This window comes from Thermobia domestica, chromosome 12 (assembly GCF_964235325.1).
Source record: "Thermobia domestica chromosome 12, izTheDome1.hap1.1, whole genome shotgun sequence".
NCBI classification, from domain to species: Eukaryota; Metazoa; Arthropoda; class Insecta; order Zygentoma; family Lepismatidae; genus Thermobia; species Thermobia domestica.
The window spans coordinates 176,391,621-176,416,709 of record NC_137465.1 but is presented as its reverse complement, the minus strand read 5'-3'; the positions used below and the strand labels follow the sequence as shown (position 1 = coordinate 176,416,709).

The 25,089-nt window shown below is 36.0% G+C and overlaps 1 protein-coding gene across 1 annotated transcript in view; it reads right to left on the bottom strand.

Annotated features, from left to right (window-relative positions):
- LOC145666846 (matrix metalloproteinase-21-like) overlaps nt 1-25,089 on the bottom strand; it is a 227,550-nt gene that overhangs the window by 57,570 nt on the left and 144,891 nt on the right. Inside the window, exon 6 of the mRNA XM_081734421.1 lies at nt 5,545-5,661. Coding sequence (XP_081590547.1) covers nt 5,545-5,661 — 117 coding nt within the window. The remainder of the gene's footprint in view (nt 1-5,544; nt 5,662-25,089) is intronic.

Below are 25,089 nucleotides of genomic sequence, written 5' to 3'. Positions count from 1 at the left end.
AACAGAAAAGCTTCAGTTCTAGTGATGCCAATTCCGAAGTCAGTGAAAACATTGAAAAGCTTGGTGCAGCAGGGAACAGAGCAACGAACTCTTTCATACGTTCACGAAAGAATATCCTCAAGTTTTTAAGTTCCATCTTCATCACCCAAAATAGAACATACCCATTAATTCTGAGTTTGCTTATAAACGAGCAGATAGCACCAACACGCAAGGGTGCCGATCCTGGGGGGCCGAGGGGACCCTGGGTTTCCCCAAAGCTCATGTGGGCCCCCGCATTTTATTTATGAATATACAATATTTGGCATAATTTGAATTCAATTTGCCTTAAAATCCTCATATATGCCTTCTGCATCTGAATGCCCCCCCCCCCAAATTTACAGAGAAATCGGCGCCCTTGCCAACAAGGCTTGGCTCTCATATTGTCCTACTCAAAATGCGTTTTATATATGCGTTTTATATACTCAAAATGCGTTTTAAGAACAGACAGGTAATGCATTGAATTGTCGAAGTGCTGAAACTCATTGGTAAAAGAGGACTCACTTACAGAGGAAAAGGAAATGAAGCAGCCTATAGACTGCAAGATACAGCTACAGATCATGGAAACTTTTTGGATATTATTCTTCTACTGAGCAAATTTGACCTTCTGCTTAAAAGTAACTTAAAGGTCATCGCGAAGAGTAAACTGAGTCAATACGAGGAAGTAAGCAGGATGATCACATAACTTTAAAAAATACGGTGAATATGTTTTGGATGCTATCAACACACTTATCAAAGAATAAATTTCGAAATAAGTCTCTCAGCTGTTCTATTTCATACTATTCAACAGGCCAGTGCTCTGTTGTTTTACGGTATGTTGTTAAAACTTGTTAAAGAAAGAATTGCTACCACTGTAAAATGCATATCCACAACAGGTCAGTGTCTTTTTCGGTTTACTGCTGGAAATTCTGCAGAAATTGAACCTTGATATTAAGAAGTGTACTGGAAATTCCAACCAATGCCACAAGTAACATGCAAGGACAATATTGTGGTTTTTCAAAACATCTATGATTAGTTTCACGTGTCGTGTTACGCTCACATACTCAATCTTGTCATATGTGATCTGACAAAAAGTTGTATTGATTCTGTGTCATTGTTTGTTCTGCTGAATGACTGCGATTTTATGCGTGAATATTATCTGCGAATGGACATTTGGAAGATCAAATATCAACAAAGTCGTCTTACAGTTATTGCGGAAAGAAGATGTGGAAAACACTCTAGTTTGGAGAAAAAGTTTAGCCATTTTTCGAATCCAGAAAGTGCTTTGTACATAGAGCTGACCATGCCAATGAAGCAAACTGCTTCCACAGAAAATATCAAACTATAAGCTAGGTGTAAAGTGAAAGGATATATAAAATATCTTCTCAAGTTCAAAACAATTCTGACAGCACAAGTGTTCCTGAGGATATTTCAAGTGACAACCCTTCTGTCAAATTATTTCCAAACACAGTGTGTTGGTGTGTTGTAGTCGTATCGAATGATCAGATTACTCTGTCCAAACTGAAAGAAGAGAGAGCTAATTTTTATTCTGTTAAGAATGCATCGTTAAGATTTGCAGAATGGGCCTATAATAAATTTGAAAAATTAAAAGGTGATTTCTTTGTTTCTACTGACCTGTAGACAACTCACCTTCGGAGGTGGAAAAGAATGTTTCCCTATGAATGTGAAGATGAAGCTGCTTCTGATCCGATGACCAGGTACTGCATCGAAGCATTCAACAAACGGTAACTTCAAGTATTTCTTCAAGATTCAAGAAGCAAGATACTTTATGGATTGTTTGGACCCTAGAAACTTCAACCAAATAAGAGAACTTCCTGACACGGCTTTCGATAAACTTACTCACCTTCTAAAGAAGTTCAGTAAACAAGATTCCAAGAATTCTATAAAAGGTTTCTCTTGGACTTTTCAAGGAAGTAGGAATTCTTGAAAGTCAGTCTTGATGACGAGTACAACCAAGAAGGAACGACTGATTGTGCTGATGGCACAACTGATTCAGAAATACAAGAAAATACGTTTCTTCAAAAGGAAGACGAGTGTAAAACGTGTTGCAAAAATTGTCCAGTGTGCCTTTTTTTAAAAAAAAAAAAATTGCAGAGATGTACTTAGTACAGTAATGTTTATCCAGGTTTGCTACTAGCATACAAATTTCTATTGACTTTGCCCGTAACTCAGGTAACATGTGAAAGAAGTTTCTCAAAACTGAAATACATTAAAAATAAGTTAAGCAGTATCATGTCTCAGGAACATTTGAAAACATTTACGTTGATGTCTATCGAAAAAGATTAGTTAAAGAATGTTTCGAATGAAAAGGTGATAGACTTTGCAGCATCAAAAAATAGTACACCGAAACATCTGCTAATTTTGTAGTATAGTACACGTACTACTCCTTGAATTCGGAATAATATACAGATGAAACAATATAAGGTTTTAATTGTTAATTGTTAATACTATTGACTTACTGTAGAAATAAAGCTGTGCAAGTTGATTTGTGAAAATGAGACCCTTGTGGGAAAAAGCTCCCGCGCCCTCCTAGTGATGCCTATCCGCCCCTAACATGGGAGATTCATTCTGAAGAGATTAAGTCCTGAAAAGTGAACGAAACTGATACTTTGAAATCCAAAGATACATTAACCTCATTCAGAGGACATACCAAAGTGTGCAACTGTACTAATTAGACTACGATTCTCCGACTGGTACCACGCTTTTGGTAACATTATTTAGTTTGCGAAGAGGGGTGTCATGTAGGGGCAGGTGGGCAATTACCCCCTTGAGTTTGAGATTTATATCGGTTTTATCAATAAAATAGTAGTAAACCGGTGAAAAACGCGAAATTTTACTTATATCAAGGGGTCTTGTTCCCCCCAAGCAAAATCTCAAATGACGCTCCTGTCTGTGATTTCCCGAGAACGGGTAGACCACCTTCCGTTCGGACGTCCGTTTTGCCGCCATCTTGAAATGTCTATGACTACACACACAGTAATCGGATCCATTCCCCCCTCCGATGAGGTCACAGAAGAACCCTTATTTTTGCCGCTTTCGAACATTCCATTTGGTATCCGCCGGAGCCCGCGTCCTATGAAATTATAAGCCTGTAACCTGTAGGTGATTAATGTCAGTAATCGTGCAAAGAATCACTCGATTCGGTTCACCAGTTCAGAATATTAACACGATTAGGCCTATACTTCGTCACTTTCCCGTTGCCTCCATTTTCTTTTGTCCACCATATTGAAATGAAATGATACGACTGATAACTTTTACCGTGCCGGTTCTGTTGTCTGTGGTACGAACTTACAATGCTAGAGAGTATGCAAAAGGGCACCAGCTTGGATTTGAATCACCCAATTCTTTGGAAAGCCATGTTAGCATCTAGCATGTACTCCCTCTCCTATGAGGCGATATTGATAAATTCTAATCCATTCAAATTACAGGTAAAATATCAACCATTAATAAACATTTTTCCTTCATACCTGACATTATTAATTTCCGCATTGTTAATGACACTTAAGATTTTATGTCGACCTTGCTAGCAAAGGGGATTAGCTTGCTGCACTCCGAAGCTAGGGGTCCTTGATTCGAATATCAGGCATGTACATTTTTGGGGGGAGCATTAGCCTCGTGCATAAGAGGTAGGCCTAAAACCACTTAAAAAAATAAATCATGGTTGACAAAATTTGATGACATTCGAAAACTTTTGAATACTCGACGAATGAAGTTTCGTAATGCTTCGGCAATAACCGAAATGTCACTAATAATGAAAGTTTGGATGATGCACGAAATTTCGATAATACCCGGTTGTTAAATATTTGAAGTTTCGAATATACCTGAAATTACTGTAATAATCAAATTTTCAAAATTACCTGCTATTTTTATAACACTAGAACCAGTGGCGCATTTACGATTTTGCAAGATATTTCATTTACTTTAAAATAGTAAATAAAATTTCGGGGGACTTAAGTCCGGAAGACCCCCCTTAAATACGCCACTGACTAGAACTTTCAAATACCCGAAACTTCGATAATATTTTAACTTTTGATAATACTCGAAACTCCGATAATATTCGAACTTTCGATAAAACCCGAAACTTTGGCAATACTCGAACTTTCGATAATACTCGAAACTTTGATAATACTCGAACTTTCGATAATACCCGAAACTTCGATAATTTCAAATACTCGAACGGTTTCGAGTAACGTATGACAACTCGATAAATTTTCATTCCCCGAAATTCGATAGGTATTCAGCCTTATCGAACACTCCTAGTGGCACTCAGCTTCTAATGTCGCGAAGGTCACTGCAAAGGATTCTAAAGATGGAGTCGAAATTGTTCTCATACAAAGTAAGACTGGCGCAGAGATTGAACCCCGTAGCCCGTCTCAGGTATGCAGTTCGCTTCCTAGAGTTGGCGACGGAACAACAGAGCTATCTTCAGAATCTGATAATGAGCGATGAAGCCAATTTGCACTTAAATGGAGTTGTAAACAAGGAAAACTGCAGAATATAGGCCCGGAAAAAGCCATTGTCATGTATGAGCGTGATTAGCATTCATTAAAGTGTATGGTGTGGTGTGATATGACTTCAGAACGGATTATCTGTCCTTATTTCTTTGAAGAACAAGGTGTTGCGTAACGGGAGAACAAGGGGAGTGGTATCGTACAATGGTCAGGTATTTTTAAAGATCGGCTGTAGCGAATAATCATGTACACTGGTTCCAGCAAGATGGATCTACTGCTCACACAGTACGTAAAACCAGGGCACTGGTGACACAAATTTTTGGAGAGCATGTGACTTTAAGGTATTGCAGATTCCAACTGGTCATCACGTTCCCCAGACCTAACAGACCCAGATTTTTCCCCCTAGGGATATCTGATAAAACCTTAGTAGCAGAGAGTAAAACTTGTCAGGATAGTAAAGCTTGCAAACCGTTTGCTGTAAGCTTGAATTGTAAGTCGGTCAAGCTTGCATCCAGCTTGATTGGAAAACGTGCAAGCATGCCGCAAGCTGGATTCCAGTAATAAAGGTACATGGGAGCAACCTTCCATTCAGAGTTCTATTCAAGCTTGACGCAAGTGTTTTATAAGTCAAGTCAATAGCCAATGAACGGGCAGTGATGCTGTGACGCTCTGTGAAGGGTCTAGCGTTTCAAGTGCAAGCATAGAAAGCCAAAAACGAAGCACGCGTTAACTGGCTGAAAGCTTTCTTGCTACTAGGGAACGTGTATATATCAATCATCCAGCCTTTTGAAGTACGAGTAGCGGTCATTTGAAGAATATGATTTTTCTCACACTTAGTGTTTTCACATCTTCCAACCTAGTACTTCACATCTGGAACAGGAATAATCACATGCATTTCCACAGAAAAAAAGTTATACAATATTCAAACCCATGCGTTTCTTATGTGTCACCCTGTATATATTTAAATGTTTTTTTTTCTTCTACACTCAATCAGAGAAACTGCCATGTCAGGATAGTAAAAACATATATAAAATAAATAAATATTACTAATACATACTTGAATGAATGCTTCACCAATATTAATTGCTGATCTCTTTCTTCGACTTAGCTTCTTGGTTATGAAAGAACTATTTCGAACTGCAAGCTGTTTTATATTTCTATTTGGCGCCTCTTCCTAAAATGCATAAAGATCAAAGTAAGATTGAAATAAACACAATACTTGATCATATACATAGCACGATACAGTATAAAAATTTGAATCAATGCCAAACACGAATTCTAATCCAATTATCCCCCCGATGAGCTCACCACTGAGTATTTGAATGAAATATTTCTTAAGTGCAACTCATTTCAGCTTGATTGAGTTTATTGGAATAACTAGTTGAAATAACCGTTTTCTGCACGGGAAGAATAGAAGTATGGGAAAAATTTGAATCTTATCCCCCCCTAAGGATAATAATCCATTTCAATAAAACTGTATTGATAATAATCCATAAGATACTCTGCTTTTGACATAAATTTTGAAAAATCTTACCCTTATAGAATAAGAAATTTAATTGAAGTGACATTATAAAATTCTACCTTGAGGCAGATACTAAGTTCCAAAAGTTATTTCAAATGCGTCAGCCGTTTTCTTGACTCCCAAAACTATGGATTCGACACTATTCTCGGTCATTTTGAATATTTCATTTTTCACACTTTCTCATCTACCATGCCTGAACCTAAACTTAAACTGTATCGGGAGTGTCAGTATTCATCTTACGTTAGTGATTTCGAAAACTACTGATTCAACACTAATATACGTTGTTTCCGATTAATTTTACATTCCAGCTTCTTCTGACTTCATCCTGGGGTTACTAGGGATGTGTTACACTGGGGGCTGAACTTGGACTTAATGGCATAGGAAGGTTAATATTCAAATCAGTGATCCCGAAAACTATGAATTAGACATTAATATCTGTCGTTTTCGATTTTTTTACGTCGCTCTCTTTCTATCTCTACTTGTAGTAGAGCTAGAGATGTCTTACTCCACAACATTTTTTTCCAGATTATAAATGATATGTGTACTAAGTTTCGTTATAATAACTTCAGAATTTTAGAATTATGGAGGACATGCATAGATATATAATCTATCTATCTATCTATCTATCTATCTATCTTTAGCTGCTAGGGGTCTAAAAAGGACGAAACAATAGATACATTCTATATTTTCTAACTTTGATTTATTTGCTCCTCTCTATACTATATTGACTAAATCTTGATCTGAAGAAATGCGTGAAGCAATAAAACTATGAATATGCTATTGCCATCAACACGTTCTGTTCTAATTTAGTTTTCGGAATGTCATGATATATTTCCTAAAATATCACTATTTTTGCAAAAATGACTTTTGATGTCACCGTTTTACAAAGAAATAAGTATAAAAAGCTTTATCGACCCTATTATCTATTCACAAATAAATATTTTGTTGTTTTTTAAGAAACAAAATGTATTTTGTTCATTACGTATCACCAAGGCATCTTTCTGTGAGGCGAAAAAGTCGAAGGACAAAAAAGTTTATATTTTCGAATAAATTTTGTTGAGAGTGGTAAAGGACTGTGAGAAACATTGTTATAGAAAGTTTCGTTAATTGATTTTAATAAATAACATATTTATACATATCTATAATTTTGAGGGGTTTAAACGGGACGAAATGTTTCCAATAATTTGGATTTTTTAAAAATAACAACAATATTTTACATCTTATTGCAATGAATCTGACATAATTCAATCTAAGTAGCATAAGAAACGTTTTCCCGAGACGTGTCAGTAATTAGATAGAAATAACGTTGATAGATATGACGATATTTTTTATGGTCAAGGGGTTTTTTCGGGACGATTTTTGGTTATTTCCAGGTATCCAACTCTCAACAGAATGTGTAAGAAAATGTCGGCAACTGTGAGCGTACTCTTTAAAACGTCTCCTCTCAAGCATTTCTCATTTCATAAACTATTCTGTTTAAACAGTTCACAGAAATTAGGATGGAAAATTGACAAAAACAGTGTCTACCAACATTTCAGATAGAACATCATTGCCATAACAATTGCTTCGGAGAAAGTCACACCACCGTTCGCTCATAGCAAACAGCATTGAGAAGGGGGAAATATGTAGAGGAGGAGCCCTCCCCACGTGCGTCACGCAGCAGCTCAATAGTTGATTGACACCTGAAGTTCCTTTATAGCTGTTTTCTTCCGCTGGTTATAAAGCAGTAAAGCAAACAAGAAAGACTGGTTACAGATTTCAATAACAATTGTATAGGCTGTGCTCTACACAAACATATTTAAAGCTGAGAAAATATGTAGAAGCCCTGGACTAAAAGACACACATCATTTGAAATATTATAATAAATAACTACAATACATGTATATAGAATAAGAAATACATGTTACTCAATGATAATTAAATAATCCAGTGTAACACCATTCTACAATAAATCCCATATTTTCAGGAACACCATCAATAAGACCGTTATATTACTGTTTTATTTATGGTTTAGTGTCTCACTGGTAATTACACTGAAAGGAGAGGTTCCGACTTCATATGATCGCATGCAGTTTTTATATGGTTTCTTGCCTTTCACTCCTTACATTGTGTCGTTTATTATTATTATTATTATTATTATTATTATTATTATTATTATTATTATTATTATTATTATTATTATTATTAGTGAGTTGAGTTGATTTTGAGTTTAACGTCCGTTTCAGCAGCTAAGCTGTATGAAAAGTGGACGTACTGATTAACGTGGAATCCGAAACACATGAGCTCCTACTGGGAATCGAACCCAGGTACCCCACGCCACAGACGCTTACGCTAATCTCTTAGCTATGGAGATACTACTACTACTACTACTACTACTATTACTACTACTACTACTACTACTACTACTACTACTACTACTACTACTACTACTACTACTAATAATAATAATAATAATAATAATAATAATAATAATAATAATAATAATATAGTTTAAATTAAAAGACAAATTCTGACCAAAGCACTCATTAACTAATAAATAATAGCATTACAGTTTCGGCAAATTGCTTTGGTTAGACTTTGTCTTTTAATTTATACAAGAAGTTCCAAAGCTAGAATGAGTGATATTCAAATAATATAGTTAATAACATCAAGAAATTTTGAAAACAATAATTTTGGGAGAAAATAGTTTTTGTGGTGGTAAATTGAAGAAAATAAAAAAAAATTAACACTAAAAGCATTTGCGAGATTAAATGTTTTTATAAACTAAACTACTTCCCTGATATTCGAGAAAACCGCACTCAATGTTTTTAATTTCTTCATTTTATCTTCTCAAAAATAGTTTCTTCTTTTTAATGCATTTTATAAAAACTTTGCTTTGTTATAATTTCAGCATCATCTTTACCAAAGGATTTACCAATGAATAAATGAGAAGTTTATTTATGACCTCTTTCTAGTACCGAAGCTATACGTTGCTTGAAAACAGTAATGGTTTTAGATTAGGTGTGAAAAGTAATATTATTGAAATGGTGGGAAATCCACATGCCCAGGAGGAATTCAATTGCTCCAAGGGGCTCCCTGTCACTCTCTGAAATAATCACTGCTTGAAAATGAAATCTCTGAGTTTAGTGCCACACAATTATGCTCCAAGGCTGAAGGAGATGGTAGTGAATGAAACAAACAAGTGATGGTAAAATCTTGGCGATATAAAAAGCAGGAGGTAATGGAAGGTCTTCGAGAAAACCCGTGCACATAGTTTTCCTCCTTGGCGAGAACCAGGACCGAAGCGGGGGCCACATATCCTAAGAAGTAGATAGGTGCTCTATCACTGAGCCACCGAGGTTTCCGTATAAGTGAATCCATACCTCAAGATCGAATCAGATCTACGTTAATAAGTTCAAATTTTAAAGCTGATCAAGAATCGAACTCGGAGCCTCTTACATCACGCTCGTTAACCACTAGAACAGAGCGGGGACTGTAGGGGGTGAAATACAGGGACCTGATCCCTATTAATTGTAACTTCCTGAAGTTAGCTCTCCACTCATCACAAATATATATTCCAAATATTATACTTTATTCCTTTTAAGTCATTTTTAGTACTCAAAGAGCATGTTCCCTAAAAATCTCGAAATCTAATTTTGTAAAACAAACACAGGGGCGGATCCAGGATAGCGATCGGGGGCGATCGCAACCCCAAGAATAGGATTTAAAAAAAAATAAAACCCATTACAAAGTTGTAGCTCTTGATTTTTTTTAAAACATTGTATTATAATTATAGAATAAAACCTAAAATAAGTAAGTCTTCAATTGCAGAAGTTAAATGAATCAATACATCTCAATAAATTACTTGCATTGGAATTCTTGCTCAGAAAATGCCCACTTTCGAAAATGTAGGTGGTAAACAGTAAGCTATAAACCCATTTGTCCGCAAGTGTTTGCCAATATTCCTTAGGATTTTGACAGTACAGAAAGTCAATAAACGTAATGGTTCTGGCATTTTACATGCAAGTGCAATTGAAAATACAAAGAAGGAAGTAATATAACTAGCGTATGAATAGAAATTAAAGTTCATGATTCAAGAAGAATTCGTATTCTTATTATTATTCTTATTCTACTGCTACTACTGTTTATTATTATTATTATTATTATTATTATTATTATTATTATTATTATTATTATTATTATTATTATTATTATTATTATTATTATTATTATTATTATTATTATTATTATTATTATTATTTGTAATCCATCCGTATCAACGTTTAAACAAGTCAACATGCATGGCAGTGCATGGCAGCCAAGTTACGCGAAGAAAATGAAAACTGGCCTGCACTGCCGTAAGCATATTATACACAACTAGAGATTTGGGTAAAATCGCCGATTTCGAGGCTCTGTAAAACCGATTCTAGTAACGGGAAGAAACATGAAATTTAGAATTTAAGGAGATATCCGAGAGATGTGATCATATACCAAATCTCACATTCCTACCTTCAACCATATTCGAGCACTGGACCCCTAAAATATGCAGTTTTCAGGCTCACTGACTCACTGACTCACTCATCAAATTGATTAGGTACTTCCCAATGAGATTGAAACGTGAAACTTTGCATAGAAGCGCCCTATAATGACTCGAGTACAGAAAAAGTTGGAAATGTAAGGAATGTGTTATGGGATTTTTTATGGGCTAGAGACTGTCCTCAGCCAAACATATATAGGTTCGTCCTCTCATTCATCAAATTGAGTGGCCCCGCGTAGCGTAGTCGCTAACGCTCTCGCCTTCGGTGCGAGCGGTCCCGGGTTCGATTCCCGGTGGGGTCACTCGGTCGAAAAAGTGTAACAGCTTTTTCAGGCCAGCCACTCTGAATGAGGTTTTCCTGGGTTTTCCTCATTCACACCAGGTAAATGCCAGAGTGGTACCTAACTTATAGGTCCCAGGCCGCTTCCTTCCTTTCCCAATCCTTTCTTCCTTCCCTTTCCCCGGATTGTGTGCTCGCCGAGGGACGTCATCCCTCAAATCGTGAAGGGCTACATGGCCTTAGATGCCGAAAGCCCAGAAATCCAAATCCTAAATCCTAAATCATCAAATTGACTACGTGCTTCTCAATGAGATAGAGATGTGAAGCTCTTCTTAAAGGTACTTTATAATGACTAGAGTGTGAAAAAGATCCGTAATGTGAGGAGTGTGCTATGGGAAATTTTTCATGCATGAAAACTGTCCTTAGCAAAGTAGAAATCGGTTCATTCATTCACTCATCACATTGAGTTGCTAGTTTCCAATGAGGTAGAGATGTAAAACTCTGCATAAAGGTACCTTATAATGACTTGAGTGTGATAAGTCCGAAATGTGAGGAATTTGTTATGGGAATTTTTTATGGATGAAAACTGATTTTAGCCAACCAGAAATCGGTTCATTCACTCACTCGTCAAATTGGTTAAGTACTTGTTTATGAAATATTGACGTAAAAGTGTATATTGGTACCTTATAATGACTTGAGTATGGAAAAGGTCTGAAATTTAAGTAATGCGCTAAAGGAAAATTTTTATGGGTGAAAACTGTCCTTAGCCAAGCAGAAATCTGTTCACTCTCATACCATTGATTAGGCACTTTCCAATGAGATAGGGGCATGAATGTCCGCATAAATAAACCTTATAATGACTTGAGTATGGGAAATGTACAAAATTTAAGGAATGTGTTATGGGAATTTTTTATGGGTGAAAACTGTCCTTAGCCAAGCAGAAATGGGTTCACTCACTCACTCATCACTTTCATTTGGTACTTCTCAATGAGATAAGATGTGAAACTCTGCATAAAGGTATCTTATAATGACCTGAGTATGGAAAAAGTCCGAAATGTGAGGAATGTGCTATGGGAAATTTCTTATAGGCGAAAAATGTCCGTAGCCATTAGATACTTTCCAATGAGATGAAGATGTGAATGTCTACACAAAGGTAGCTTATACAGTAATAGCTTGAATATGAAAAATGTCCGAAATTTAAGGAATGTGCTATGGAATTTTCTATAGGAGAAAAACTGTCCTTACTCAAACAGAGATCGGTTCATTTACTCACTCATCATTGATTAGGTGCTTCCAAATGAGATAGAGATTTGAAACTCAGCATAATGGTACCTACCTTATATAATGACTTATCTAAGTAAAAGGTTCCAAATTTAAGTATGTACTATGGAAATTTTTATGGGCCAAAAACTGTTCATTAGGTACTTCTTAATGAGAAAAGATGCGAAACTCTATGAAGGTACCCTGTAACGGCTTGAGAATGAAATTTGAGGAATTTGCTATGGAAAATTTTTCATTAAAAAAAAAACTGTCCTTAAATCAGAAATCGGGAACGATTCCGTTATTAAACACATCACGTGCATTGTGATAATGTTGTCAATCGTCCGAGTAGTCGAGTTGGTGCCCTCCTCGCTGTCTATCACGTGCGCCTTTGGAGTATGGGGTCCCGAGTTCGATTCCCGGTAGAAGAGCCTTTGGAATTTTAACTCTCCTCGATGTTTCTGTGTTCGTGTCCCTGTCGTTCTAGATTAATAGAAAAACGAGCTAAGGTCACCGAGAAAAATCCGTTATCCGGACATCGGTATATTGTACAAGTATACGGGATCCTTATGTTTACTATAGAAATCAATACTTAACATACGTTATCCATATGCTACATACGTACTGGCCTCTTTCCCGCGTAGATGTTACTCAGTGGCATTACAGGATGTCTGACATCTAACAGCCTTCCATACATTACGTACGTCAACTATAAGTTACAAACGGCCATCTGTATGTGAGATCCTGACTGTCTACATACTGTAGTTCTTTCCTTTGTGCGGAAAGTACGTTTATTCGGAACACTTATACGGAAAGTATGTTTAAAATATACTTTTTCAGTTATACGTTTAGTGTATGTTTAGTCCAAAAACTGCAGAATTTACATATGTAACCTACGTACGCCACATACCTACCTATGTAACCTATGTACCTACGTACATTTTTTCTCAGTGTGCGAGTAAAAAAGTGAAAGCTAGTAATAAGTAGTTAAGCAAGTTAATGAGGCATATTCTGTGCATCAGTTAACTTTTAAAAACGTGGGCTAAGACACGTACATACTGCCGTAAATTTCGTGGTTGGAAACCCAGACAAGGGAGCCAATATTGTTTTTCTTTTTTCGGTGAAGATTTTCCCTTTATTGCAGTCATTTGTATTAAATAGATATTGAAATTAATTGATAAGTAAGAGATTGTAGAAGTGAGGATATTTATAATTAATGAAGTTTCCGAAGAAATGAGAAATTTAATTGTTCGAGTTTATGTGAGACTAGCAACAAGATGTAACGGATTTCGTAAATATATTGGTACCACGAGTTGTATTATGGTTACCACAGTCATTATGTAAAAATGTTCTTGATGCTTCGTGTCTCTATCTGTGAACAGTGTGCGAATCTCTTACGTATCAGCCTTTTCATCAACAGTGAATTTCGTGCCTTTGCTCTTCATATTTCCTGAATGTGCCCACCTGAGGGTTGCCCCCACGCGTCCGCCTTTGCTCGGCCTACTTCCTCACACCTCTTAAGCTCACAATTCTACCGAATTTCAAATTTCTTTTCCTATTTCAACTATCTAAAACATAAGATTTTGTATCCCAGGAAAACGCCTATTTAAATAACATGGGGATTTCTTCATCTCCCTTTAGATTCCTTAAAAACTTAAAAAAAAAAAAAAAATCACTTTTAGCAATTTTCCTGTAGGTTAGTCGCGGGAGGCTACAATCGTGCTAAATTTCATCATTCTAATCCTGCCGGAAGTGAATAAACATTTTGGGGTGTAGAAGACGTCCAATATAAATAACATGGAAATGTTTTTTCAGTTCCTCATAAAACCACTCTAAAGTTGGAATTGTTTATCTTTACTGATTACTTAGGTAATACTAACGAAAACGTAGAAGCATACTGAATTTCAAGTTCTTATTCCAATTCCAAGTTCCTAAAACATGAGATTATAGGTCCAAAAAAGACCCATTTAAATAACATGGGGAAATTCTTCATCCCCCTCATCATTTCAACTTTCCACGTCAACCGGAAGCACCTCTTTAATTTATGTCAGTTCATGTAGTTTTATATACAGTTGGATATGTTGGTGGCAAATATTATTAAGATTACAAGCTATTTGAAAGGTGTATATCATTGGAAGGAAAACCCGAAGCAGTATGAAACTGCGCAACATGCGCGTCATGTAATGAACTCCGTAATTTCGCAATGTGGAATGGCAGAGAACAATTAAATATATTGAAACACCAGCCATGTCTAGTGATGTAGCAGCGAGGATTCAGCATTAAGGGTTTTGGGCCCTGTTGATACTCTTCGTATTTAGGTAATGAAAAATGAGATGTTAGCGATCGTGATTTTGTAGTTCGGGTAAATGAATTAGAATCACGTTTGGACATAACTCTCTGACAGATATTTAATAGAATAAATCCTCTCCGCTGTTCTAGTGGCTAGTGTGTGCGTCTTTCTTGTACGGCGTCCTGGGTTCGATTTCCGGTGGGAGAGCCCTTGGGAACTAATGTTGCATGTGACACATTATGACTCCTTTAAAAATGTACAATTTTAAATTTAAATCCAATAATATACCACAATTAAGATAAACGATATTGACATGGTGAATTACAAAAAGAAGTGAAATATGAACAAAAACACCAGAGGTACAAAAAGTGCAGCCAAGTTCGTCAGCCTCAAAAAGTGTTGAGATGAGGGTCGATGAACCAAGTTCCTTGGCCCTGCATCCGAAACGAACACTGGAACTTGGCGCGAGGTGTCAAGGAAAATGATGCTAAGGAACCTTAGGGATAGTGGTGGTGGGCGTGGTGGGTTTGGGACCACCACCAACCTTAAGAATATCAACTTCGCTAAGGCGCTAAGGCACATATACAGTATACTGCAGTAAGATTGGTGGTTCGAAACTCAGACAAGGAAAACTTATATTCCTTCACGAAGTGTCAAGGTAAATGATGTTAACGAGCCTTACGGATGGTGTTTGTGAGTGTGGTGGATTTGGGGGTCACCATTAGCCTTATGGCTGAAATGTCCCGGCCGTGAAACTAGGAACAGACATCTTAATGTATTCGAATATGTTAGACATCTCGCGCCAAGTTCCAGTGTTCGTTTCAGATGCAGTGGTAAGGAACTTGGCTCATCCATCCTCATCTCAACACTTTTTGAGGCTGACGAACTTGGCTGCACTTTTTGTACCGCTGGTGTTTTTGTTCTTATTAATTCTACAGAAGAGTCCATTCCCTTTTCTAAAATTGTTTGACTTTTCGTTTTTTCTTTCTTCTTTCTTTTTTGCAATCTATTATGACCTTGTTTTGAGCTCGAACGACTGCCCCCCCCCCAATATTCAACTTGGATCCGCCTCTAGTTACACAATTAAGGAATTAATCACAAAAAGATACATTAAAAAATTTTGTTGTTTATTACAAGCGCTTGCGTGCGTGGAATAAAAAGAAATTTCTATTTTACGTAGATACCAATGTAAAGTAAAGCTAAATTATGTTAACTGGAAAGCAAAGTTGTTAATGTTTAATTTAGTCGGCAATGTCCTAGTGAGATCAGCGAAGTTAAATTGTACAGGATCTGGCCCGAGTGACCATGCGTACTCATTACATGGTATCGGCATTTCGGTATACACCCAGCGTCGTGAGGACAATTGGGGAACTACTTGAAAGAAAGTATTGAACTCGGTGACTTCAACTTTCGGCCATTCAAGATTCGTCTAATAACCTCAGGCAATGAAATTTGCAGATGTTAACTCAAGAGAAAGTGTAAGCGAATCTTAAATTCAAGATTGCCTAATCTTGGTAGTACTGACAAGAAATGACACAATTTAAGAAATTTGTAGTTTCTAAATTTTAAAAAAATAAAAATAAAAAGTACACATCAAAATAGTATAAGCGCAATTACACTATATAACTAGATATTATATGTTTGACACCAAGATATGAAATTATTACATGAAGTTACAAAATGCATTACAGAAAATATAAAATGAAGTCACAAATTCGACGAGAGTTTGCATTATTCATGAAATAAAATTAAACAAAGCACCAAAGATCAGTATAAGCACAATTACGGTATAGATAGCATACGCTTGACATCGAGCATCACCATTAAAAGTGTAAATTTTTAATTAAGTGCAAACTGTTTTAGTGCAGTATGCAGGGGTTTGAACCGAAAAAAAAAAATAGTAACAATAAAACTTATGGGACAGATTCTTTCCATCAAGTATAGACATATCCTAAAAGTGATCAGATATTCACTTAAGCTTCACCCAATATGGCTGCCATATCTCATGTGATCGCCGCAGTCTATAGAATATCCATGTTTCCTTGATTTCTTACCTTTCGTTCAATTATACGATTTTGAAACTTATAACAAAATATTTTGTAAACAAATTTCTTCTCGCTTGATACAATCTCTGTAGGTTAGGTAGATATAAAGTTACAAATGAAGGAAAGGGTTGTGTCGTTTAATCTTGTATCTGTTTTTTTTTTTTTTTTCTCAAGCGTATTTTTCTGATTTTTTATAAAGAAAGCAGATTTGATCAATCAGTCAAAATGTTTAAATACGTGAAAATACAGGAGGAAACATGGATGATGTGATGATATTTTTACATGAATTTTCAGGATGTAACATGGCTTTGTCTCTGTTCCAAAAAGGGAAGAAAACCTCTGAAACTACTCAAGAGATAGACAGTTAATTGTAACATTTTATGAGTATATTCAATAATTCTACCACGAATTCTGAAGAACTAGTAAAAGTGGGATAACGTTTCCAATTATACTTTTATGCATCCCATGGGATGACGCACTGGCTTTCTGTCGATATTTCACATACAGAAGACTTATTTCACACCAGTCACTTACTCCGACGGCACGTATAGAAAGTGTACCATGAGGAGCTAACTTTGCTGGAGCAACATATTCAAGTAATTGATATGGGGGAGCAACATATTCAAGTATTGAGGATCGAAAGAGAAAATGGAGAACGCTACCTAGTTCGTTGTTTGGAAATAGCAGCACCATTGTTTTTTAAAGCTCGTGTATTGCAAATGTAAAACTCTCATGTACTTGGGCCTATTGTTTATGTTCGAGATTGTTTCACTCAGACATGCAGTGGCGTAACTAAGGGCTTGGGGGCCACCCAGCAGACAACGTGGAATGGGGTCCCTTCTCTACGTCCTACATTACGATTTGTGGCCCCGTGATGGCTTCGCCCCCCCTTGCAATGCGGGACCTGCGGGACCCTTATTTACGCCCAACCGTATCGTTTATGTCCCAACAGTGTACCGTGCCAGGGATGGATTTTTTTTTTTTTGGTCTTTTATGTACCATGAATTATTTCTATCGCTTATAAAAAACTGAATTTTGCTTAAATAACGTTTTCTCTACAGATTATTTTGCTAAATAAGATTACAGAAACTTCCGTATAATGCCCTATTGTTCTCAAATGCATCATATTTTGTATATGTCAAGTGTAATTCTAGCATGTTCACATATTTTCTTTCTCTATTTTTTTTTTTTTTTTTTTTACTTATATAAATATTATTTGTATAAACAAGCAAAGAAATCAGAAAAATACGCTTGACAGAAACACAGGCACAACATTAAGCGATACAAGCCTACTCCTTCATTTCTAGATTTATATCTACCTGACCTACAGAGATGAATATACGAAAGAAACGTAATTTTATTCACAAAAATATTTTGTTACAAGTACCAAGACCGTATAATTGAACCTAAGCTAAGAAATCAAGGAAAACATTTTTTTTCTATACACAGTGTCGGCCAAATTGAATATGGCAGCAACATTGGATGTAGCTCAAGAGGAATGTTCGGGAACTTTCAGGATATTACTATACTTGATAAAAGGAAACTATCCTGCAAGTTTCGTTAGGCTACCAATTTGCGCTGGGTTTGTCAAAATTTTCCGCTACATACTGGACTATTTAATAAGAACGTGAAAATACTTTCAAGAAAAAATGATAGCTATTAATAAGGTGCAGGACTACCAACGTATGTGAGCTAAACGAAGTGGTTTAAAAAATCAACTTTCGCCTAGTAAGGAAATTAACTGTGTCATCGCTTTGATTGACGTTTGCATAGCTAGGAGGTATTAGGCGAATCTTGAATAGGCGAAACTTGAATCCCGGTGAACTCCCGTCTAGTAATCCAGCATTAACGGCGAGGGGGGCGATGTGCTGACCACACCTCACTCCAAAGGCATGAGTGCCGTAAAACAGCTTTCAAGCCATGGTCCCATAAAGGCTGTTACGCCAGTGTTTTTTTAAAGTTTAATTCAGTGATGGTAGGTACTATTCGGAGATTTATTATTTTTCTTTTTCCATTTTGCATAATTATGTTTTTTTCTCGTTATTATATATATAAAACATTCTAGCAGTTTCGATTTGCTCGACTACAAACACGGAAGTGTACGATAATTTGGAACTATTCATACTGTTAGGTGAAAAAAAAAGGTTGTATACCTATATAATATATCACAGTCTTATGAGCTTGTATAAGAAACAGAAAGTGAAATCTGAACTAGGAGAGATATCTGAGTTTGAATCTCGTGTTTGGTGACACAACCCGAGACCATAGATAATACAAGATGATTGTTGGATTTGAGTTTAGTGTCCCGTTCTGCACCAAGGCTATATGAGACGCGGACCTACAGCTTAATGTGTAACTATAATATTATGGAGAATAAGCGCATCCTAAGGTTGCAATAAGCTCGTGTTATAAAGTGTCAGTTAAAGTTGGTGTTGTGAAAGGTAATTAAGGATTTCATCCATTTGAAACAAATATTGTATTAGTAAAATATCTATTTGTTAAGATAATGAACGTGATTTTCTTTGTTTAACATGGCAGTCAAAGAAGAATTAATGGATAATAAATACGAAATTGTAAAATTTAAATATCCTATCGTTTAAATACATTCTTGCTACTATCGACGGCATTATCTGGTAGGAATGTTGAATAACCCTGATTCAGCAGGAAGAAAATAATCTATAGTATTGAAGTTGATTGATTAGAGTTTCACTATATAACAAATATTGAGGTTATATGAGACAAGATATGTTGTTTAAAGTGAACTGTGGATCACTATTCGAGTTTTATCCAAGGCTTGATATACGTACTAATGATTGAATCCGCGAACACGCATAGGAAGCACGAGCATTGCAACTTAGCTACGAATGGACACACCATTCAATAATTCTAATTCAAGAATGAAGGCTAAAAATAAGAAAGATGAAACGACAGTCTGTAAGATGATACTACTTTCACATTTTTTATTTCACACTACTTATTCCGAGACGAAATCGAGACTTGCCATTCTAAATCGAGACAAGCGTTTATCGAGACGAGATCAAGATCGAGGCCATTATTTGTCAAACGAGACAAGCCCTACACTGCGTTCTCGTCTCTATACCATGCCTAATCCGAACTCCTCTAAATTGGACGATTATCTAAAAGAAGTTGAAAGAATTACAGGCTCAACAACCATTTGTAACATAGTTTAGAAAATGTTCATGATTTTTTGATGATGAACTTTATACCAATTTACCAACATTATTAGGGAACTATTCACACAGGTCCTGAGAATATTCAAGAAATCACTACTGGAACTGTTCACATAGGCGGTGACAAATATAACTATGTGTAAAATTTTGGATGGCTGATGCCGTGAATGATAAGAAATAGTAGCATGTTTTGTGAAGTTTATTTCAATGTGCCAAACAAAGGAAAGACAAGCGGAAACAATGAAAGGAGAAATTTTATCTGCTTTAAATCAACTCGCTCATTTCAAACATGGGGGAGTGCGACAAGTGAGCGATGGAAAAAAAACGAAAGAAAATAGGAACGAAAAAAGACAACTGACATAAGTTACCTGGAATATTGATCATAAAAGAAAGTTCAAAACAAAGAAAACATTTTACTGGATGGTAGAATAATTATTTCGTTCTGATCAGTAACCTTAACAAAAAAGGAGGTGTGTAAAATTAAGCATGTCTGCATGAACTCGTTTCAATCTCTGTACTCGTTTCAAAATTAACGTGGCATTTCTAGACATTTTCTACGTTCTATCTTCGCACTTTGCCCTCACTTATCTCCCACCCAGTATACGGTCTGCCACTAAACACTCTCTTTTTCTCTGTTTATTTTGGTGCTGAATCCAGTGCTAGTAATCAGTTTCAACAATTTAATTCACCAAATCGGAATGTTCTATTGTGAGTAATATATGTTCACGGAGTTATTACTTGTTCTTTAGAAACATTTCGTATATGTCGTTACTTTGGGGATTAAAGTCGATCCTTTGGCGATATCTCATATGGGCAATAATGATTTCAGATTTGTTACTGATGGATTTCAATACATTGGATGTGAAAAGTATTACTGCAAAATACTGGGAATCCCCATTGAGCTCGATATGAACTATGCTCTGGGGGAAATTTCGTAGTTCCGGGAGCAATACCTTGGGCCACCTCTTGAAAAATATTACTGCATATGGGTGCTAGTGACCGCAAATTACAGGTATTCATATAACAATTAATTCTTCGTGTAGCTGCGGATCTCCTATTGATTTTTCTTGTAAAGTTAAACATTTTATAAAAAGTCTCTTTACTGAAGTTTTTGCGCGAAAAACTGCTTTGAAAGAGAAATGGGAATAGACATTATTATTATTATTATTATTATTATTATTATTATTATTATTATTATTATTATTATTGTGATGCTTTATTTTGTTTAACCCGGGAACGGTCAACAGGTGAGCGCAGCGCTCACCCTATTTTATATTTTCGTTTCAAAGTCGCCCTAGTGGGGTCACAGACCTGAGACGCTGTCTAGCTGTGTCTTATGTGTGAGAGCCAAGTGTAATCTTTTCATTCTCTTCTGTTCGAGTAGTACTGGCTTTATAAATGTGACTATGCGTAATTTGTGAGCGCCACGCTCACGTGTCGACCGACGACGTGAGTGATTACAAAAGAAAGGATTGCTGCGCTGCATGTTTGTGTGAGAAGCTGAAAAAATATATATATTAATAACCTCTAAAACGTTACTTGTAGTTTTGCTTTAAAAAAAGAAACAAAAGGAAGGAAAAAAGGAAAGATTGTATTTAAAGGGAGCAGGAAAATTCGGTGTAGGAAATTTCGGTGTAGGAAAATTCGGTGTAAGAAAACTCGGTGTAAGAAAACTCGGTGTAGGAAAATTCGATGTACAGAAAATTCGGTGTACGGAAAACTCGGTGTGGGGAATGTTCGGTGTAAAGAAAGATTCGTTGTAGTAGACAGTAGTATTTATTAAAAACTTAACTTTGAGCATAAATGAGCGTATTAGTTTTAAGTTCAAACTTTGTGTAGAACGTACTTTTACTGTCTGCTGTACCAAATTTTGAAAAATTGTGATAGTGAAATAATTTGAATTCTAGATTTCGACGGATTTTAGCATTTCATGGCCCTTACATGACGAGAAATTTGTTTATTGATGTCCGTTTGTGTGATTTAGCGAAGCGATCATCGATACCAATCGACATTTCATTTAAAACTTAAGTTTTTATGCTGTTTTGGAAGATGTCTCCTAGAATTTTATATTTAAAAAAAAAAAAAAAAAAGTAGGTTACTAGACGGGTAAAGTTGAAAATTGTAGATTTTTCAAAAATGTTCTGACGATTTTATGTATATTTTATAAATAAATATTTAAATTTAAATTCTTCAAAAACGACATAGTTTATTTATGTTACTCAAAGGTGTAAAAATAAATGCCTCAACTAAAGTATCTACGCCTGATTGGAGGAGAAGTCAATAAGGAGTCAATAGGGTTGCAGTACTTGTTTACCTTAACTTAAGGCAAAAAAACTAAAGTGTTTGATTGGAGGAGAATGAAACTATTTGTACAAATATTATATGATAAAACCATCCTGCTTTATATTGCCCTTTCCACTAAGACTTTTTTGATCAATATATTTTTGCATCTTACATATGTATATGCAGAGTGATACTCCCGGATTCATTGGGCTCTAGAATTTCCAACTAAAGTACGGTTTTCATGCGGTTTGTTGCAAATTATCAAGGGAGAATGGGAGGTTTATGGGACTATGTTTACTGGTTTAAATTCATCCGGGGTAATATCGAGCAGGCCGCAAGAAAAACAGCAAATATTCGCCATTGTACGTTACATTTCGAATGAGATATTGGATATTTGAAGCGAAATTGAAGAATACAAATTAAGTGTTAGTGAAATGAAATGAAATCTTTAAGTTTTATGTCCAACAACATCCGCCAGCGGTGTCCGATGCTTCCCTGCCTTACTCAGAAGAGATCCTGTTTCCTGCAATTTATTCACTAGCGACCATATTATGTTCCTGTTTGGGGCAGAACGTGAGGCAAAGTTGCGTGTAGCTGCCCTTTGCGTAGCAACAACAGATCCCGGCCTCTAAAATCTTTTTAACGATAAAATCACGTTGCTCCAAAGAGTACATTATTGTAACTGCGTCCTGATCATATTGGTACAGTAGCACAGCATAATTCTCAATACGAAGGCCCAGTTTCCTGTTTCTTATTGACCGTCGCGAGGTTACCATCTAACGAAGAAACTCAAATCCCCATACCGCACCTCACCAAATTCCAATTCGGTACAGTGGCGAATATTTGCTGCTTTTCTAGAGGCGCGGCCTATATTACCCCAAATGAATGTAAACCAGTAAGCATAGTTCCATAAATCTTCCAACGTTCCTTGATCATTTGCCACAAACCGCATGAAAATCGGACTTCAGTTAAAAAATCTAGACCCCCAAATGAAATCCGTGAGTTTTAAAAGAATCACCTTGTATATGTTCTATGATGTACTATATAGGAAAGGTGTTTTTAGTTGTTCCTATAACTATTCTCTGAACTTATAGTTGTAATTGTTTTATTTCTGACAAAAAGTGTCAGCTTCATTGTGTGATGAAAAGTAGTTTATAGTAATACCCCGCAAAAGACATGCAAGAGGTATTGGACTCAAGGCAGAAAAATAAATTTGCTTTTCTTGAAATAGGTAATAACATTTTATTCGTTACATTATATGGTTTTCGTTTTCACAATATGAAATGTCGTAAATTATTGTAAGTAGTAAGATTCAATATGTATTACACCGAATCTACCGTACACCAAAATTTCCCCACACCGAGTTTTCCGTACACCGAATTTTCCTACACCGAGTTTTCTTACACCGAATTTTCCAACACCGAATTTTCCTAGACCCGTTCTTTATATGTTCTTTTATGTTCTTTAAATAATATTCGAACATTGTTTTGAAAATTTTCACAAAAATAAATAAATAAATGAATAAATCTCATGAACTTTGAACTTTCGTTTATCCCATCCTAAAAATTGATCATGCACACCAAAGAAACAAAAAGCAAGACTTGTAAAACTTAGTATGCTTTTCAAAACAATGTTCGAATATTATTTAAAGAACATAAAAGAACATATAAAGAACATAAGGAAATTTTTGTAATAACTTGAAATTTACACAAATAATCCAGCTTCCAAATAATTTATCGCATCTATTATACTTTCTAATTTCAACGACATGGAGGGCCTACAACTATCGATGGTATTAAACCTCGTTGTATATGCTATGGCGAAATAATTATTCAAGAAAAGCAGGACCGGGCTGGATAGGCACTCTAGTTCTATTGAAACATTCAGAGCCAAGTAGCACAAATTGACTATGAAATGTATTTTTCACTTTAGTTTGATATTAAGTTTTTCTATGCAGTGTCAGTACAACCCCGAAAATAAACAAGCTAACCCTGTACGAATCTGGTTTTACAACTTTGAGGAAGGGGTACAAAACATCACGGCCGTCTTGCACTGCAGCGACTGCGGACTTGTTATCCCAGTCACTGCTTCCGTGATGTATTTCTCATAAGTGCAAGTTAAATAATTAATCTGAAAGTTATTTTCGATACCAGTTTGCTTGGAACCTACCACAGCGTTCCGTTTCTTTTTAATTTTCATTTCAAATTCACGATTAAATATTTCGGGTTGTCAGTATTATAATAAACATGAATAGATTTAAACGAGAAGGATGTGAGTGAAGCCCTTAAACTGTATGCCCATGTGTCATATGGTCTAACTGTAAAAAAGAGACGTTAACTTCAATAAACAACAAGCAAAGGGGATGGTAAGGAATGAGAAAAACGAATGATATTAAAGAAACAAGTGGAATTAAGAAAATAGGAGGAAAGGGCAGAACCACAAAGAAACCTACACACATTGTTTTTGTGCAGCACAAAAGTGCAATAAGCATCAGATGGATTGAATCAGGGATTCAGTACCAGAGGTGAATACTATTCCACTGATCCACCGCGGTCCCGTAGTTAGAAGTCCATATCTCAAGCCTCCCTCCCCCTACAAACACACAATTTTGAAATTCAAAGTCTTTTGTACGGCAAAGGCTTGTGGTATTTTTTTACCTTTTGTATCGAAAACCCCAAGTTTTGTGCTCTCACCGTTCTCAAGTTATAGTAAGAATAATTTGGGAGGGCTGGAGACTTTGGAAGTTGAATGTTCATTCTGTGCAAAATTTTTGTACTAGTTTTGTGCTGAAAACTCCTAGTTTTGTTCTCTTGCCATTTTCGAGTTCTCTCTCTATTAAATATGGGGTACCCATCTCTCCAGCCACTATTTTAGAAATTGAAAATCTTTTCTATGCCAAAGTTTTTTTTAACCCTTTTACTCTGAAAACCCCAAGTTTTGTGCTCTTGTCGTTCTCAAGTTATAACAAGAATAAATTTGGAGGTGCGGGATGAACCTACCACTTTGGAAATTGAAAGTCTTTTATATGTCAGTTTATATCCCCAGTTCCGTGCTCACATTTCTCAAGTTAAAGCAACAATAAATTTGAGGCTGGAGACATGCAACAACCCACTTTAGAAATAGGAAGTGTTTTCTATGCTAAAGTTTGGTGCCGTTTTTTGCTGAAAACCCAGAGTTTTGTGTTCTCACAGCTTTCGACTTACCCCCATTTTAAA